Below are 17,309 nucleotides of genomic sequence, written 5' to 3' on the forward strand. Positions count from 1 at the left end.
TTTAGTTTTAATTTTGCCGCGTGAAACGGATATGACTTTTTTAGATAAATGTAAAACGTCGTAATCATTTGAAGAGTTTTTTACAGGCTGTGTTTAATTGAGGAGCTATAGAAAGCCAAAGACTTATTTGCCACCTTTTCTGGCTCAAATTTTGGAGATAATATTTTGGGTGTTTGTTTTTGTTGTTGTGTTGACTGTTGTGCACAATCTCTTATTTGGTTAATTGGTTTAACTAATTCTTATCTACCTCTTCTTTTCCTTTAAGTTTTGATGTATATATAGTTATATACTACTAGATTAGTTATCACAAATCGAAGCTTAATATAAAACGAAATTATGATATGATAAAGGTTAATAGTAGAAGCAATTTTGAAATATGTTGTCTAAAGAGAGTATATTTTAATAATATAATTTAACGTTAGAATGGGAAGAAAGTATAAAGAAATAAGTGATGGGAAAAGAGAGCACAGATCGGGGCTGGAAATTGATTTGGAGACAACAACATTAGGTGAAGCATATGATGGGGTGACGATAAAAAGAATGTCAAAAGCAAAGATCCAACTTTAAAAGTGAATAAAGAAGAGAAATAAGCATGTTACTATATTCCCCATTATCTTCAATTTTCTTTATAAAAAAAGGAATAAAAGTTTGATTTCTATATGTTTCTTTTTTGTAATACTAAAAGATGGAGATTTTTTTTTAAAAAAAAACTTTAAACCTTAAACCCCAGTTTATGTGTTAAGGTTTTTTTTTCATATTTGTCTTTTCATCTTTACTCGACATTCCAAATGGTTTATAATTGCAATTGGCAAAACATGTAAAAGATAGGTTCTAAAAAAGAACATTTTATATTTTTGCCATATATTTGGAAAAATAGGTTATATTACTAAAGTAATTGCAAAACAGCTAAAAGATTGAGATGTTTAATTCTAAATGTCTATATCACTACTCATATACGCTTCTTTTTCTAAAAAAAAAAAAAATGGACATCTGAATTATCTATTAGAAGACAAAAAGTTCAAAAGAAAAGGCAAATAACCTTTTTGTGTTCTGTCTAAATTAATATGTTTAGGAACCTATTCACATGTGCATCGGTAATTTGGTCTCTTGACTTTATCCTCTCCATAATGATTCCACAACGCTAAACTATTGGTTTACTTATTTTAAAAACGCATTTGCTTAGTATTAAACTAATGGATTTGGATACGCGTAATGAAAAAGATGAAACTATTCTGATACTCTTATTTTATCATCTATGCTAATGCTAATGCTAATGTCATGACATCACATAGATTCTCTTTTGAATGTGGTCGGACCTACTTTTTAACTTATTATGGTTACTTGGTCCCCTTGCTAATTGCTATCCTAATTTGTCTTACATTATTTTCTAACCACAATTTACATTTTAGAGAATTTGGGCAAATGGGTGTTGGAGAGTACAAGTAAGATACGTTTGGGGACCAAATAAGAAGGTGTTTAGTAGACCTTCACCTTAGCTTAGTTAAGAAGGTAATTACAAAAGAAATAGTGAAAGCCCAATATAGGCCTATGAATAAATAGATTGAGACATATCCTCTATATGTTAAAAGGTGACGTGTGAGCTCCGTACCCAATTTATTGTTCACCCTTAATATTTTATAAAATTACATAAAACTGTCATTGCTATATATATATATATATTTATCAACTGTCACTGCTATTCAATTTATTTATATACACAATATTTTGCTCTTAAAAATTCTAAAATTGGTAAATATTATTCAAAAATTGATAAATATTATCCCTTACATATTTTCAAAATTAAATTAATTTCACTTTGTATTGTAATATAATAATATAACTATATTATGAGATATAAAAATATATATATAAAATCATATCTTCAGAAATATAAATAATGTTACCTTTCTAATAATTTTATAAAGCTCTAATGCTGAAAAAATCAAAGATCATTTGAAACTGACTCATTTTATTCTTTTGCTAAAAACAATAACTATATTTGCCCAAAAAAATATATGATCACCAATTAACATGAATATATACTTTAATTTGGATAACTATGTAGTTAAACATTATATATAAATATGTAGTTATAGTGTTTTTATAGAAATCTTAAAATTTAGAAATTCCAATCCAAGAAAAAATGAAAACAAGTAATAATATTATACCAATAGCTGAGATATATAGGTATCTAATGACTAATAAAAAATTATAAAATTCAGTGATATAATACCATAACTACGACCAATTATATAAGGGATCTAATGACCAATTATAGTCTTCCTCCTCACGAAACAATTTAGTAATTATATTTCTCCATCAATTACAGATACATATATTACTTAAAAAACTAATAATATCCAAATTAATAAAATTCTCCTTAACAAAATATCTTATGGTATCTCCTATATAAAATACTCACGCTTTATATCTCATTTTATTATTTTCCCTTCTCTTACTATATTATTTACATTAAATTGTCATTAGTATAACTAAGGAATAATTCATTCAATAATTGAAGAAAATCTATACTATTAATTGGTGAATACAATTAAGGGTTAAAAAAAATCATATCAAATATCCAAGTTGACAAACTGACCCAATTTACATATTAAGAAGAAAAAAAATTAAACAACAGATTTATTATATTTTAGGAAATCACTCAAACTAATTCCATAGTAATCATGTTATGAGAATTTTGTGTGGGTATATTCATGTATGACAAAATACAGGACGAGAAATTTTGGGAACAAGAATTCAAGCAGAACATATGCGGACATACTATTTACTCATATGAATTACGAGGAATGGGGTTTTCTCGGGTCAAAAATTTTAAACATTGCAATTAGATATATTAGATGGGTTTGATAGCTTAACAATTATATTTTTTCAAAAATTATGTAAAATAACTCTGCATGTACGTGCGGGTCCGAACTTAGTCTACTTTTATTTATACTCCACAAGATTACATAAAACCAAGTTTTTGATTATATGACTTCCTCACTGAACGGTTGATATATATTTGAAAGATGCTCAAAACTCTACATGTACAATGAAACACAATTTTTACTACTCACTTTGCTTCTTCTTCTTCTCATTGTGGAAACAATAGACAGGAGCCTGCCATTTCTCGTCTTCTAGGACAGCTCCAACCTCAAATGTCATCACATGAGCTTCCCTCCCTGCAATTATCTCTCACAATTTGGTTAATCAAGACAAGTAAACTGATTAACTGACTCATAAAGTCAATAGTATCAATCATTTGACCTGTATAGAAGATCCATTGTACAGGTCTCTTGGTGACAACATCCTCATAATACCATAAGAACTCAACCTTCTCCCAGACGTTGCATAAAAACCCATTTACATGTCGTTGGCCCAAATACTTTGCTCCATCTAGCCAATTTGGCCTCAAGATTCCAACCTTGAATCCAGTTAGACAATCACATTTCCAAGACTAGTCTCAGCAACTTACTAGAATACAGTTCATGTTTCTGAAAGTAAAAACAGTAAAGATCTACAAATTGTACTCTACATGACGTTTGCATAAAACTTAAGTGTATCATCAAAAAACAATGCTCTGAGAAACCTTATGTTCCTATCATAAGCAAAATTTTCCCATCCAAAGTCTTAAGATCTCTAAAAAATGTTAGTCCAAAAATATTCTCAAGTCCTCCTCACTATTTTTAGTTAGGTTCCCATTGTGGCTCATTATGACCATCACTTGAGTGAATTGTAAATTTTCAGATGAAGATAAGGTTTCTATCAATCAATTTGAAGAAATCAACGCATTGCTGTGGGCATTCGTTGACACGAAAACACCCATTTGCTTGCAATAAACACTGATATCTAAGAAGGAAGAGTAGTAGGCTATACTCTCCAAGTTATGAAGAAGGACCAGAGGCAACTTCAAAAAGTCTCAACTGAATGAAATGTCATGACAAAAACTTAGGACAGGATCTCCAAATTTCTTTTCAATTTCGAGACACTACAAAATTCACAGGAATCCAAAAGTTGGCCTTCTTGCTTCAAAGTTCAAACTGTGATATATTTTGGTAGTTCTCTAGCCAAAAAAACATTACAAATTCTCCTCAAAATCGACATAAACAGCAAGAAACACACATATGTGCCACTATGCATTATGAAATTCACACTAAGAGAGTTGTCATTATGCAATTCACAGTGTAAATCTCTTAAAGTTTATCACAAATAAAATTCACAAGGTCTTAAAGTTTCTTCTTCTTTCTTCAAATTTGATCAATGTATTAGTCAATTACACGAAAATTCTCCAAAAAAAAAAAACCACAAAGACTAATATAAAGAGCCTGAAACAGAGGAAGTGATGATAAAGATTAAAGAGGATTCTAACCTCGAAATGAACGGTGCGGCAGGTTCTGGATTCGTCGAGGGAGTAATAGAAAGAAGTGCCATTGTTCCATTCGAGGTCATATTTGAGCCTGCCAAGCTGCTTCTGAATGATGTTAAAGTTACGTCCATTGACCCAGTCGTACCAAAGGTCTACAATTTCCAACGATCCGGATTTATTCATCAACATCAACGCGTGAAACTGCTCCGGCCATGGCGCAGGAACCGGCTCATCATCTCCAGCGGCGGCTGATGATTGAACGAGGAAGAGAACGATGAGGAAGTAGTAGATTGGTCTGAAGGAGTACTTGTCGATTGGTGTGCTCTTGTTTCAGACAAGATGGATAACACTTTACGGTCACAGTAACGTTTTAATACCCTTGCAATCAAAAGTTTATTCATCAATAGCCTTTTGTGGTCTAAATACCCTTTGACAAAGAGTTGACCAACATATCTCATTTTTACCCTTAACCCTAACCCATTTTTATTTAATAAATCAAAAAATTTTAAAAAGAAAAACATGTGGATCCCATCAATTTTTCTCCACCAATCGGGTTCCTTCTCTCTCCCCTCTCTCTCCTCTCTCTCTCCCGATTTCTTCCTCGCTCCCCCATTGTTGCTCCTCTCCCCTTTCCAATCGATACAAATCGAGTCCATAGAAATCGATTTGATTCCAAACGAAAGCAAAAGATTGGGATTGAAGCAAACAACAAAGCAAAGCAAAAGATTCAGGTGATATTCTTACATTTATTTACCAATGCAATTAGGGTTCTTGTGTTGTTAAGGTTCATCCTAAAGCAATTAGGGTATATACCTTGAATGCTCATTCAATTTATTCTCATTTGTATTAGTGTCGAAATGGGTCGCATACTAAGTGGATTCTAACACTTCATTCGAACTGAATCGTAAAAATATTCCGAAATAAATAGTGATTTTGTGGAGTCGATGTAGTACAACTGGTAGACTAGGTATAACTGATACGGGTACAATCGCTAGCTAGTATTTGGTACAACTGGTAATAGTTTGGTACAACTTAGACGGGTACAACTAGCACAAGTTTGGTACAACTTGGTAATACTATTTACACGACAGAGGTTCCAATGTGAGTTTTTTATTTTATTTCAGGCACAATGAATAATAATCGTCGGATAATCATCGTTTTTGATTACGGGGGATATTATGCAACAAGGGAAAATGAACTAAGATGGATTTCAAGAGAAAAAGTTTATCAATCTCTTAGAATGGAGACATCTATTGAAGAGGTTAGTTATTCTGCATTGGTTCAGAAAATATGCAGAAAGGCAAAGGTTGATGAAACTATGACTGAGCTAAAATTGAGTTACGTTCCCGAATCAGTGCATCCTAAGAGACCGATACACATACGTGATGATGATGATCTGATGTGTTATTTGGAAATGAATCCAGATCAATTCCAAGTTTTGCATGTGGAAGTCGTGAATGATGTTGAAATAAATCAGGGGGATGGAGCAGTGGGCATTGGGGTATTCGAGGACGGTCCGTGACGATGTACGTGCTAAGATTGTTCTTCCTAATTTTTATGTCACAAAAAGAGGAAGAAAACCAACAAAAAGATTACATCAGCCAGAGAACATGGACGCAGGAAGAAGAAGAAAAATTCGAGTAGGAGCTGGTTTGATAGTGAGGGTTCTCGGACTTAGTTTCTTATTTGGAGAACTTAGTAAAACTTATTTTTCCCTCGGTACAACTATTGTCATTTGTGTGTGTTTGTTTTTTGTGGATTATCTTGATAGACATGTTTGCTTATCTTTAAGGGAAAACTTATTTCAGTTAAATTGTGATTATCTTCCTTAGGTTAGTTGCCAAAAATAATTATATTATTATTTATAATTAAAAATTGTAATTAAACTTTTATAATTAAAAATTGATAATTTAAAAAAACAAAATAACTATATTATTATTTATAAATTTTCAAATAAAAATAAATATGACAATTGTATAAATAATTAACAACAAAAATATTAAATATACATTACTAATTGAAAGAAAGAATTGTCATAACAATTTTCATTATATTCAAGGTTTATCATGAAACACCTTATACTTTAAGGGTTACTTTGTCGTTGTAAACCACATATAATTACAAAAGTTTAGAAAATTATGTTTTCAAACATATGATCGCATGAACATGTGTAAATGTATCTCAATTAACCATAAACCATGTGTGCAACTAAAATTATTGGGTTTTGACATGGTATAACTAATTACAATAAAAAATTTGGAATTGTACAACTTGTCAAGATCGGTACAATCTGAAAACTTGGAACAACTAGTGCATTTTGGCGGCTACACATGTGTAAATTGGCGGCTACACGTGTTTAAATTGGCGACTACACGTGTTTTTTATGTGTCAAACAAAATTTTAATTTTTGAAAAATTAAATTGGAGCGAATTATCTAGGGCTTCCAATCGATTTGCGATTTTGGGGGTCCAAAAAAAATTAATTCCTCTCCCCTCTCCCTCTCTCTTGCGATTTCTGGGTCCAAAAACAAAAACAAAATTTCCTCTCTCTGGGTGTTTTGGGTTTTCGATTTCTGGGTTTTCGATTCCTCTCTCTGGGTTTTCGATTTCTTGGTTTTTGCGATTTCTGGGTCATCGCAAATCTTGAAATCTAATATAGACAGCTGAAGATGGATAGGAGCAGAGATATGAAGAAAATTAAAAAAATATGTTTTCTCGTTTTTTTTGGATGTTTTCTTGTGGTATGTCTCGGAAGATGGTACGACTAAGTAGAACTTGTTCTTGGAAGATGGTACAACTACGTAGTACTTTGTAATAGTACAACTAAGTAAAACTTGTTCTTTGTAATGGTACAACTAAGGATCGTTTGTGTGGTTCCATTTGCCGATTGCCGGTAATTTGTCTTGTTCTTGTGTGTTATTTTGTCTGCTTAAACACACAACATAAATTTTGATGCAAACTGAGTGTTGTACTTAAAAACATAGTTGTACTTACTTTAACATTCCAACCAAGTTGTACCTAAAAACATAGAGTTGTACTTAAAAAAGAGAATTGTACTTAAAAAAAGAGAGTTGTACCTAGTTAAACATTCCGAGTACTTAACAAAAACCATAAAAACAACCAAAGAGTTCACATACTGACTCATAAAAGTTCACATACTGACTCATAAAGGTTCACATGCTCCTTACTTTTTCGAGTTTTTCTGCCTTGTTATAATAGGAGTCCTTACGACAACGGAAGGTCCCGTCCCCTTCTTACACCGTGCGAAGCAACAACATCCACATACCCATCAACTTATGATTCGAATCCTTAAGCATATGGAAGAAATGCTTGAACTGTGGGTGCCCTAAAAACCAATCTAACTCCTCTTCTTTAAGATGACCGCCTAATAAGTTTACCGTCTCTGAAATAAAACACTTTCCAGACATCTTGAAAGGCTTCGTATACTGGGAGTAATCGAAGTACATATTCAGAGGTTGCATTACGTCGCATTCATCCTCAGATCCCTGCAAGACACATATCTAGTTATACCAAGTTTTTCTAAGTTATACTTTTTCTAAGTTTTCCTAAGTTATACAGTTATACTTTTTAGAACGAATTCTTATTTGAACGGTTATACAATATAGAGAAGATACATACCGATGAATCCTTATCATTTGACTTCTCAATTGAGTTCGTCTTATCGGAATCACGTTCAGATTCATCCCCACGATTTCCTTCTTCTTCGAGATCTGTTGGGGGATTCGATTTTTCTACATAGCTTGGGTTCTTTGTACGAACCATTACGACTCTTGCACACAAAAAAAACAACCGATTTCAACTTCCACTTCACTCCAATTCATGAAAGAAATCGACGAAACCCCAAAATTGAAAACCAAATTACCGAAAATCGAAACCCATATTACCGATTTTGAAAAACAAATAACCCAAATTCGAGAAACACCAACCGATTTCAACTTACCCAGAATCGAGTTATCCTTAGTTGCACTTGAGGGAGAAGAATAATTAAGCGGGATTTGATCGAGGGAGAGGGGATTTCGTGAATGAAGGAATTCGAAAAGTTGGTTGTTAAAGAGGAGATCCGATTTTAAGTGGATTGTCCGAATTTTGTGGGTTTGGGTGGGTATAAGGTGGTTGGATCTGTAAATAACAAAAGGATATTAGGGCTTTTTGTCTTTAACCACATTTTTGATTAAAAATATATATATATATATATATATATATATGTTTGTTATTATCGAAGGGGGATATGAGAATAGAAGTTTGATTGCAAGGGTATATTAGATTTTAGTCTGTTTTATTAAGATATATCTTTCCACGGTGGAATATCTTTTTTTTTTTTTTTTTTTTTGGCTCAACATCAACTTATATTCACCAAAGTCAAATTACACTTGGTTTATCCACCATTACATCATATGTTATCCAATTTGGCGCTAATGAGTATAACTTAGGATCATAATTCTGTAGAGAAAGAGATTCCCTTGCTACTCTATCAGCCACTTTATTACAACCTCTAGGAGAAAAAACGATCTTGAAATCGGAAATGGTAAGGAGCTTCTCATGAATGTCCTGTAGAATTGGTGCAAACGCTGGCCAGCATTCATCACTATGCACTAAGTTGACTGCCCCCACTGAGTCCGATTCAAAGATAATACGAGTATAGTTCAAACATACCATTGATGCAATCGCCCTCCTTAATGCCTCTAATTCTACTTCCAAGACAGAATGTGCTTTCCGGATAGCATGTGCTCCTACCCACAAAACTTCACCATTATGGTCTCTAAGAACCCATCCTGTACCGCTGTGATTGGTCTCCCCCATCCAAGATCCGTCAGTATTACATTTAACCCAACCGTTCTGTGGGGGTTCCCATTTTGCAATGGCTCTGTTTCTCTCTGCAGTACGCTCCCCTTCATTTCCTTTCTGTTCTGTTCGTTGAGTCCATTCTTCCATGTCCTCCAGAGCTTTCATGACCGTATCCTGAGCAGTGTAATCCTTTCCCTGAAAAATGAGATTATTCCTGGCCTTCCAAATTCGCCACAACAACCAGGGTATCACTTTGCTTAAACCTTCATATTGGGGCAGTATTGTCTGGAGATTTAGAACATGGTACATATTAGCATAGAATGAATCACTCCAATTGCCTCCTGGGGGAGCCGGAATAGGTGACAAAGCCCAGACTTGTCGAGCGTAGGTACAAGAGAACATCAAATGATTAATCGATTCTTCTAAGTTTGGGCACCTTGGACAAGCATTTTCTTTGGATAGATGACGAAGATACAGGTTCTTCGCCACTGAAATACTGTTAGTCAGGCACTTCCATAGAAAATGTTGGATCTTTGGGCTGGTTTCAGTTTTCCACACTTGTTGGATGAGAGGATTTAAGCTGGGTTGGTCCACCTCCTGTAATCGTTTTCTGGCATTAATAACTTGAGTGATGACCCAATACCCTGACTTCACCGAGTAGTGACCAGACCGTGCATAATCCCATGTATAACCATCCCGTCTGTTCCTTCCCATCGGGCATAAATCCTCAATCCAATTCCTATCGTCATCAGTAAAGATCACATCCAGAAGGTCTCTCCGCCATTCTTTCCCATTGTCAATGAGTAAGTCGCTTACTTTGGTAAGCCTAGACACCGAGCTTCTTAGTGTAGGTGGTATGTGTTTGGTTCGTTGGACGCTCCTGGCAGGTTTCAGCTGAACCCAATGATCTTGCCATATGTTAGTTGATCCACCATCACCAATTACCATTCTCGCCCCTTGCTTTAAAAGCTCCTGCGCCTGAAAGATGCTTCTCCACGCGAATGATGGTCTGGAGCCTAGTTTTGCTTGTAGAGGATTGGTTTTACTGAAATATCTACTTTTATATATTCTGGCCATCAGCGTGTTTGGACAAGTTAGCATCCTCCAAAGCTGTTTTCCGAGTAAAGCTATATTGAATGCTTCAATGTCTTTAAAGCCCAACCCTTCGTCCTTCTTTGGTTTACTCAGCTGGTCCCAGGCTTTCCAATGCATACCCCTGGAATCTTGATTATTTCTCCACCAAAAGTCAGCCATAACAGATGCCATTTGTTGACAAACCTTCTTTGGGATCTTAAAGCATGCCATGGTGTATGTTGGCAAAGCCATTGCCACCGCTTTCAGTAATATTTCTTTTCCCTCAGGAGAAAGAAAGTTTGTTTGCCAACCTGAGATTTTTTGTTGAAGCCGCTCCTTTAAGTAATTCAGGATGGTAACTTTAGAACCACCAAAAGCTTCCGGAAGTCCTAGATAAAATCCTTCTCCTCCTTCTTCTGTGATCCCAGTTTTACTTTTGATTGCAGGTCTTCTCTCCTGAGGAATATTCTTCCCAAAATAAATGCTTGATTTTTGATAGTTTATTCTCTGCCCAGAAGCTAGACTGTACTCATCAAGAATGCTTAATAAACTTTGAAGCTCCTCCTCCTTCTCCCGACAATAGAATATACTGTCATCAGCAAAGAGAAGGTGAGAGACAGGAGGAGCTCCTCTTGCAACTGGAAGGCCTGTAATTGATCTTTCTTTTTCAGCTTTCTGTAACATTCTGACCAACATCTCCGTACATAGAACGAATAGGTACGGCGATAAAGGATCTCCTTGTCTCAATCCCCTTGTCGGGACAATCTCTCCATAGGGAGTACCATTGAGCAGAACTTGATAGTTTACCATGGTCACACAGCTCAATAGAAGACTAACCCAGTGTTCAGAGAAACCTAGCAGCTTTAGTGAGTTCTCCAGGAAAGACCATTCAATTCTATCAAAAGCCTTAGATACATCTGTCTTGATCGCAATGAACTCTGAGGAACATTTATTATTCGAATTGAGAGCATGAATTAGTTCATGTGCCACCAAGATATTGTCTGAAATCAGTCTTCCTTGGATAAACGCTGCTTGAGTATCAGAGATGACATCAGGCAAAACTTTCTTAAGCCTATTCGCCAACACTTTTTCAATGATCTTATAGATCACATTGCTTAAACTGATTAGCCTGAATTCCGACAATTTCATCGACTTATGCTTCTTTGGGATCAGACAGATATGAGTTTTATTCATTTCTCTATCCATTTGCCCTGTTCTGAAAAACTCTCGGACCATCTCCAGCAAATGATCTCCTAAGACATCCCAATGCTGCTGATAAAAGTGTCCTGTCATACCATATGGCCCAGGGCTTTTGTTCGGATTAATGCTAAAGACAGCTCTTCAGACTTCTTCCCTTGATACTGGTTTTAGAAGCTGCTCATTCTGCTCTAGGGATATCTGATTTCCTGCATTCACCCTCTCATCAATCTGGTGCCCTACATCCTCCGAGGTGAATAATAGTTTAAAATACTTTTCAGCAAGACGTCCTAAATCCCTGTCTGCAAACCATTCCTTTCCTTCTTCATCCACAAGACATTGGATTCGGTTTTGTGCTCTTCTATTTTTGGTTGCAGCGTGAATTCGGTGTTCCTATCCCCATTATTAAGCCAAGACAGTCTGCTTTTATCCTTCCAAAACTGCTCCTCATGTCGATACTCTTCATTCAACTCCTTTTTTAGTCTTGCAAACTCTGCTTTCCTGAAAGGGATTTGACGGGTAACTCTATCAATATGGAAGTGTAAGTCATGAATCCTCCTTGTAGAGCTAGGTTGATTGTCTCTCTTCCATCTGGATATAACTTTTCTTCATTGAGCAATTCTCGCCATCATTGAGTCATTATTTGAGTTTCCCACGCCTTTCCAGAAATCAGCAATTAGCTCTTTAAAACCCTCTCTAGCGCACCATCTTTGATCATATTTGAACCCTGCCCAACTCTTCCACTGTTCACCCAAAAAACAGGTTATCAAAGGACTATGATCAGAGCTTACTTTTTGCAGATATACCGCTTGTGCTTGAGGGAAAAGCTCCATCCAGAATTGATTTGCAACTGTTCGATCCAGTCTACATTGCACCAATTCATTGTTTCTATTGCCAAACCATGAGTATTGGTAGCCCATATGTTTGATTTCCCATAATCCACAAACCGAGAGCATCTGTCTGAACTCCTTACAGGAAGCTTCCTTTCTCATTGGGCCTCCAAGCTTCTCCGAAGGATCTATCAGCTCATTAAAGTCTCCTTTTAAAAGCCAGCACCCTCGTCTATTAATAGCAATCCGCGAGAGCCTCTCCCAAAGCTCCCCTCTCTCGCTTTGAACTGGTTCTCCATACACACAAGTTAGGTAGAATTCTTTGCCTTGCCAAGAGACCAAGGCATCAATCATCCTCTTATCAGATTGGATAATTTTCACAGACACTGAATTTTTCCACATCAAAGCAAGGCCTCCACTCTTACCAACTGGTTCTACCGTATGCAAATCAAAATAACCTAAATGATTCACTACATTCTCCAAGTAATCTCGCTTTTTCTTGGTCTCACAGAGGAATGTTACCTCGGGAAAATACCGACCTCGTATCTCCCTTAGGTGTCGAACTGTAGGGGTATTCCCCACCCCCTGACAGTTCCAGCTCAATATCCTCATATTGATCTCGAAGGGTTGGAATTAATCATCAACCCTTCTTTCTTGTTTGCTCTCCGTTTCCCATAAGCAGGGATGTCGAGAGACTTTGCTGCTATAAAAGCAGAATGAGCTGCTACTGGAGCAGAATGTTCCGATTGAGTGTTAGTCACTCCATGTCGTGGACTAGAGCTTGAGGTTTGGGAACCCAATCTTTCAAAGACTGTCGAAGCGCTCTTCTGTTTATCAGCAGGGGATCCTCCTTTCTTACCATGATCTAGAGAGAGCAAGGGTAAGTCGTCTTGATTCCCCAACCTTTCAAAAACAGAAGGAGACTGAACAGGTATGTCTAGGTCACCTAAGCGAGCCCTCTTTGTATTTCTATCCCCACTATTACTTAATCTCCTTCTTTTTGAAGGCGTGTATGCTGATTCTCCTGAGCTTTTTGAACTTTTTGGGCCATCCCCTTTTGCAGACCTTTGATCCTCAGCTCTAGTCACCATCTCCTTAGGTCGCCATACCTGAGCTACACGGGAGGAGGTTGTCTGATTGTCTTTCTTCGGCCACTGAAGTCGTTCTTGCAAGTCTTTCTTGTTTTTGGCCGACGGTTCAGAGTGTTCCGATTGAGACCCAAAAGACCTTCTTGCCTCGTTAGATTGTTCCTGATTTTCTACCACAACCCTCTTGCCTTTGCTTTTGGATCTTCCAGGGTCCTTCCCTAAATCTTTTTTGGTGCTCCTTTTCTGGGATGCACATTTAGCGATTTCAAAAGGACAATTTGTCTGGTCATGAGTGAGTCTCATACATGAAAAACAAACCTTCAAAAGCTTCTCATATTCCAACTCCACCTTCACAATCTCCCCCGAAGAGAATTTCACATTCTTTACAAATTCCAGCGGATCATCAGCCTTAAACCATGCTCTGGCTCGCACATATTCTAACGAGGAAGAGCTTTTTGCGTGTAGCTCCACCGCTTCAATCTGACCCCGGGGCTCTATAATGCTCTCCACTGCTTGTTTTTTCAGAAGGTGAATAGGGAGATTTCTAATACGAACCCAGAAGAGGATCCTATTAAGAAAATCTGGCCCTGGATTAGGTTTCCATTGGTCAAGTGATACTATCCAGCCATTCACAAACCAGGGACCTCGAAACAATACATGGTATAGATCTCCTTCTGATTCAAAGATAAATTGAACTCTATTATCTCCAACTCCTCTTCCTTTAACCCTATCTTCCATACCCCAGATGGGTGGCAGCGCTTTAACTAGACCTCCCACCTTATGAACCGAAGGGTTAAGACAACGCACTATAACACTCAAAGAGTTTTCTTCAATCAAATCTTCGTTCCCCAGATCCGGGACTTCCACCATTTCTCCTTCCCTTAATAGATTACGCTCTCTCAACTCATCCATGAGGGATAGTTCTTTCTTCTTCCTTAGTCGATTCATCTTAAAAGCACTTAAGACAGAAAGCTTCTCTTCAGAACAGATCAATCTCTCCAAAATATCCCTAAATCGACTCACTGAGAGAACTAACCAGAGAACTGAAGCCAAACTAGCCTAATGAGACAGCAAAATTGACAAGATTCAATTGCTGAAAGAGATCTAGGGTTTTACTGGATAAAATCAGATTCGCCGCCGCTAAGCTCTCGAGAGAAAACCCTACCCTCCAAGATTCGCGGTGGAATATCTTATTTAATATTAGATGAAAAATGCTTTTAAATATAAAATAAAAACTAAATATTTCTTTCTTTTCATGTTGTAACAACATGTTTGTTGATGAGATATAAATTTAACATTACTATTAGCAATAAGTCTACAAAGTTTTTTTTTTTTTTTTTTTTTTTTGTTAAAGGATATTCAAAAAGTCTACAAAGTTCGAGTGAACAATTTGGGCAAAGCGTTGTTGGTAACCTTTGAACCAGCAAACCAACCAATCTTCTTTTAAACATTTTATATACTAACTTAAGACACAAATTATAGAAAGAAACACCAAAAGAACTGTGAGAATTCAAGAAACAATTAGTAATAGTTAACCAAAAAGCTTTTCTTGCATGAATGATTATATCTAATCCTTAAACACAAATCCATTAATCTCTCCTTTTAAATACTCCTCAACAAAGTCTCTTCTCCTTCATTCCAAATCACTCTCCTCTTCAACAAAAGAAAAAAAAAAATATACAATGTCTCGTTTTGCTCTCTTCCTCTTGACTCTTCTTGTCCTTTCAAGTAAGTCTCATTACATACATATACATTAAGATTACTTAAAACACAATCTTTCTTTTTATATAACTGTCTAATGTTTTTTTTACAGGTTCACGTTGCTATGCGATTGGTTCCCAAAGCAACAGAACAGTGTTAGCACTTGCAAGCAGGATTGGGATCAACTATGGGAAATTAGACAACAATCTTCCTTCTCCTTACCAATCAATCAACCTCATCAAATCCCTTAAAGCAGGCCACGTCAAGCTCTACGACGCTGATCCAGAAACCCTAAAGCTCCTCTCTAAGACCAATCTTTACGTCACCATCATGGTCCCTAACGACCAGATCATTTCAATTGGCGCTGATCAAGCCACTGCTGACAACTGGATTGCCACCAACGTCCTTCCTTTCTACCCACAAACCCGAATCAGATTCGTCCTCGTTGGAAACGAAATCCTCAGCTACAGTTCTGATCAAGACAAACAAATATGGGCCAATCTAGTCCCTGCCATGCGTAAAGTTGTGAATTCTCTTAGAGCTCGTGGGATTCACAACATCAAAGTCGGGACTCCTCTAGCCATGGACGCTCTTCGTTCGAGTTTCCCTCCCTCGAGTGGTGCGTTCCGGGAAGATATAGCTGTTCCGGTGATGTTACCGTTGTTGAAGTTTCTCAATGGAACAAACTCTTTCTTCTTTCTTGATGTTTACCCTTACTTCCCTTGGTCCACTGATCCGGTTAATAACCATTTGGATTACGCTCTTTTCGAGTCGAATTCGACTTATATCGATCCTCAAACCGGTTTGGTTTACACCAATCTTCTAGACCAGATGCTCGATTCGGTTATCTTTGCAATGGCCAAGCTCGGTTATCCTGACGTCCGTCTCGCAATTTCGGAAACCGGGTGGCCTAATGCCGGTGATATCCTCGAAACCGGTGCCAATATTCTCAATGCCGCGACATATAACCGGAATTTGATCAAGAAGTTGACCGCTAACCCACCACTCGGTACACCAGCTAGGCGCGGTGCACCTATACCGACGTTTTTGTTCTCCTTGTTCAACGAAAACCAAAAACCCGGTTCGGGAACAGAGAGACACTGGGGCATTTTGAATCATGACGGTACACCTATCTACGAAATAGATTTCAGCGGTACAAGATCGGTTTCAAGCTTTGATAAGTTGCCTAAACCGAGTAACAATGTTCCGTTCAAGGGGAGTGTGTGGTGTGTGGCGGTAGATGGGGCAGGCGAGGCAGAGTTAGGGCAGGCACTCAACTTTGCTTGCGGAAGAAGCAATGAAACTTGTGCAGCGTTGGCGCCGGGGAGAGAGTGTTACGCACCGGTCTCTGTATCTTGGCATGCAAGCTATGCATTTAGCTCGTACTGGGCTCAGTTCCGGAACCAAAGCTCTCAATGCTACTTTAATGGCTTGTCCCGTGAGACGACGACCAACCCTGGTGAGTTTCTCTAAACTTGTCTCACAAGAAGAACTCTAAACAGACGTAAATGCAATTTTATTCGAAATTGTAGTTTCTATATGGAGTAAGGGCATTTCTTGACACCAAAATAATATTATGTTTGTTATTTGTAATGACTACTTATTTTTATTATAGGAAACGAGCGTTGCAAGTTCCCTAGCGTTACCCTGTAAGGGCTGCCTCGTGTGACTTAGGCGTGTTGTGTGGAGAAGAAAGAAACAAAAGCTGGATCTTTCGTATTAAGTCAATCTAATTCTTGATAATTTGTTAATTTCCGTTTTGTTCCAAGCTTTTACGATCCTTGTTTCCTATTGTTGAGAAAGATCGAATAATCTATATAAAGAAATGTTACTAAATATTTTGATGCAAAGATTGCAATCCCTGATCTTGTCTCATTAGGTGAACCTCTACATTCATCCTTTTCTAAAATAAGAAAATAAAATCTGTATACATATAATTTCGTTCTAATTGTAAAATCTAAAACCTGACCACCTCATTTGTAAACCAAAACCAACATATAATTTCGTTGTAATTATAAAATCTAAATTCTAACCACCTCATTTGTAAACTCAAACCGACATATAATTTCGTTTTAATTGTAAAATATAAACCCTAATTCTCATTTATAAACCAAACCGATATATAATCTCGTTTAATAGTAAAATCTAAATCAAGTCAATATTTAACTTTCTTTAAATAAAAGTATACAGAATTTGTTTCCTTAATTTGTTATTGTTCTTTAATTTAATTTAAATTTATTTTTAAATA

At 36.6% G+C, this 17,309-nt stretch overlaps 2 protein-coding genes across 2 annotated transcripts; one reads left to right on the forward strand and one right to left on the reverse strand.

The window, feature by feature from the left end:
* Positions 1-2,922: 2,922 nt before the first annotated feature.
* Positions 2,923-4,761, reverse strand: LOC104767808 (uncharacterized protein At4g14100-like). The gene is made up of 3 exons (XM_010491782.3): positions 4,370-4,761; positions 3,268-3,424; positions 2,923-3,182 (listed from the first exon to the last, which is right to left on the reverse strand). The coding sequence occupies exons 1-3, from the start codon at positions 4,553-4,555 to the stop codon at positions 3,070-3,072; spliced, it is 456 nt and encodes a 151-aa protein (XP_010490084.2). The 5' UTR covers positions 4,556-4,761; the 3' UTR covers positions 2,923-3,069.
* Positions 4,762-14,960: 10,199 nt separating this feature from the next.
* Positions 14,961-16,911, forward strand: LOC104766297 (putative glucan endo-1,3-beta-glucosidase A6). The gene is made up of 3 exons (XM_087500887.1): positions 14,961-15,088; positions 15,174-16,520; positions 16,677-16,911. Exons 1-3 carry the CDS (start codon positions 15,043-15,045, stop codon positions 16,712-16,714), a joined length of 1,431 nt encoding a protein of 476 aa, XP_087357013.1. The 5' UTR covers positions 14,961-15,042; the 3' UTR covers positions 16,715-16,911.
* Positions 16,912-17,309: the final 398 nt, after the last annotated feature.

Source organism: Camelina sativa, chromosome 19 (assembly GCF_030686135.1).
Source record: "Camelina sativa cultivar CO46 ecotype springtype chromosome 19, ASM3068613v1".
In the NCBI taxonomy this organism is placed as follows: Eukaryota; Viridiplantae; Streptophyta; class Magnoliopsida; order Brassicales; family Brassicaceae; genus Camelina; species Camelina sativa.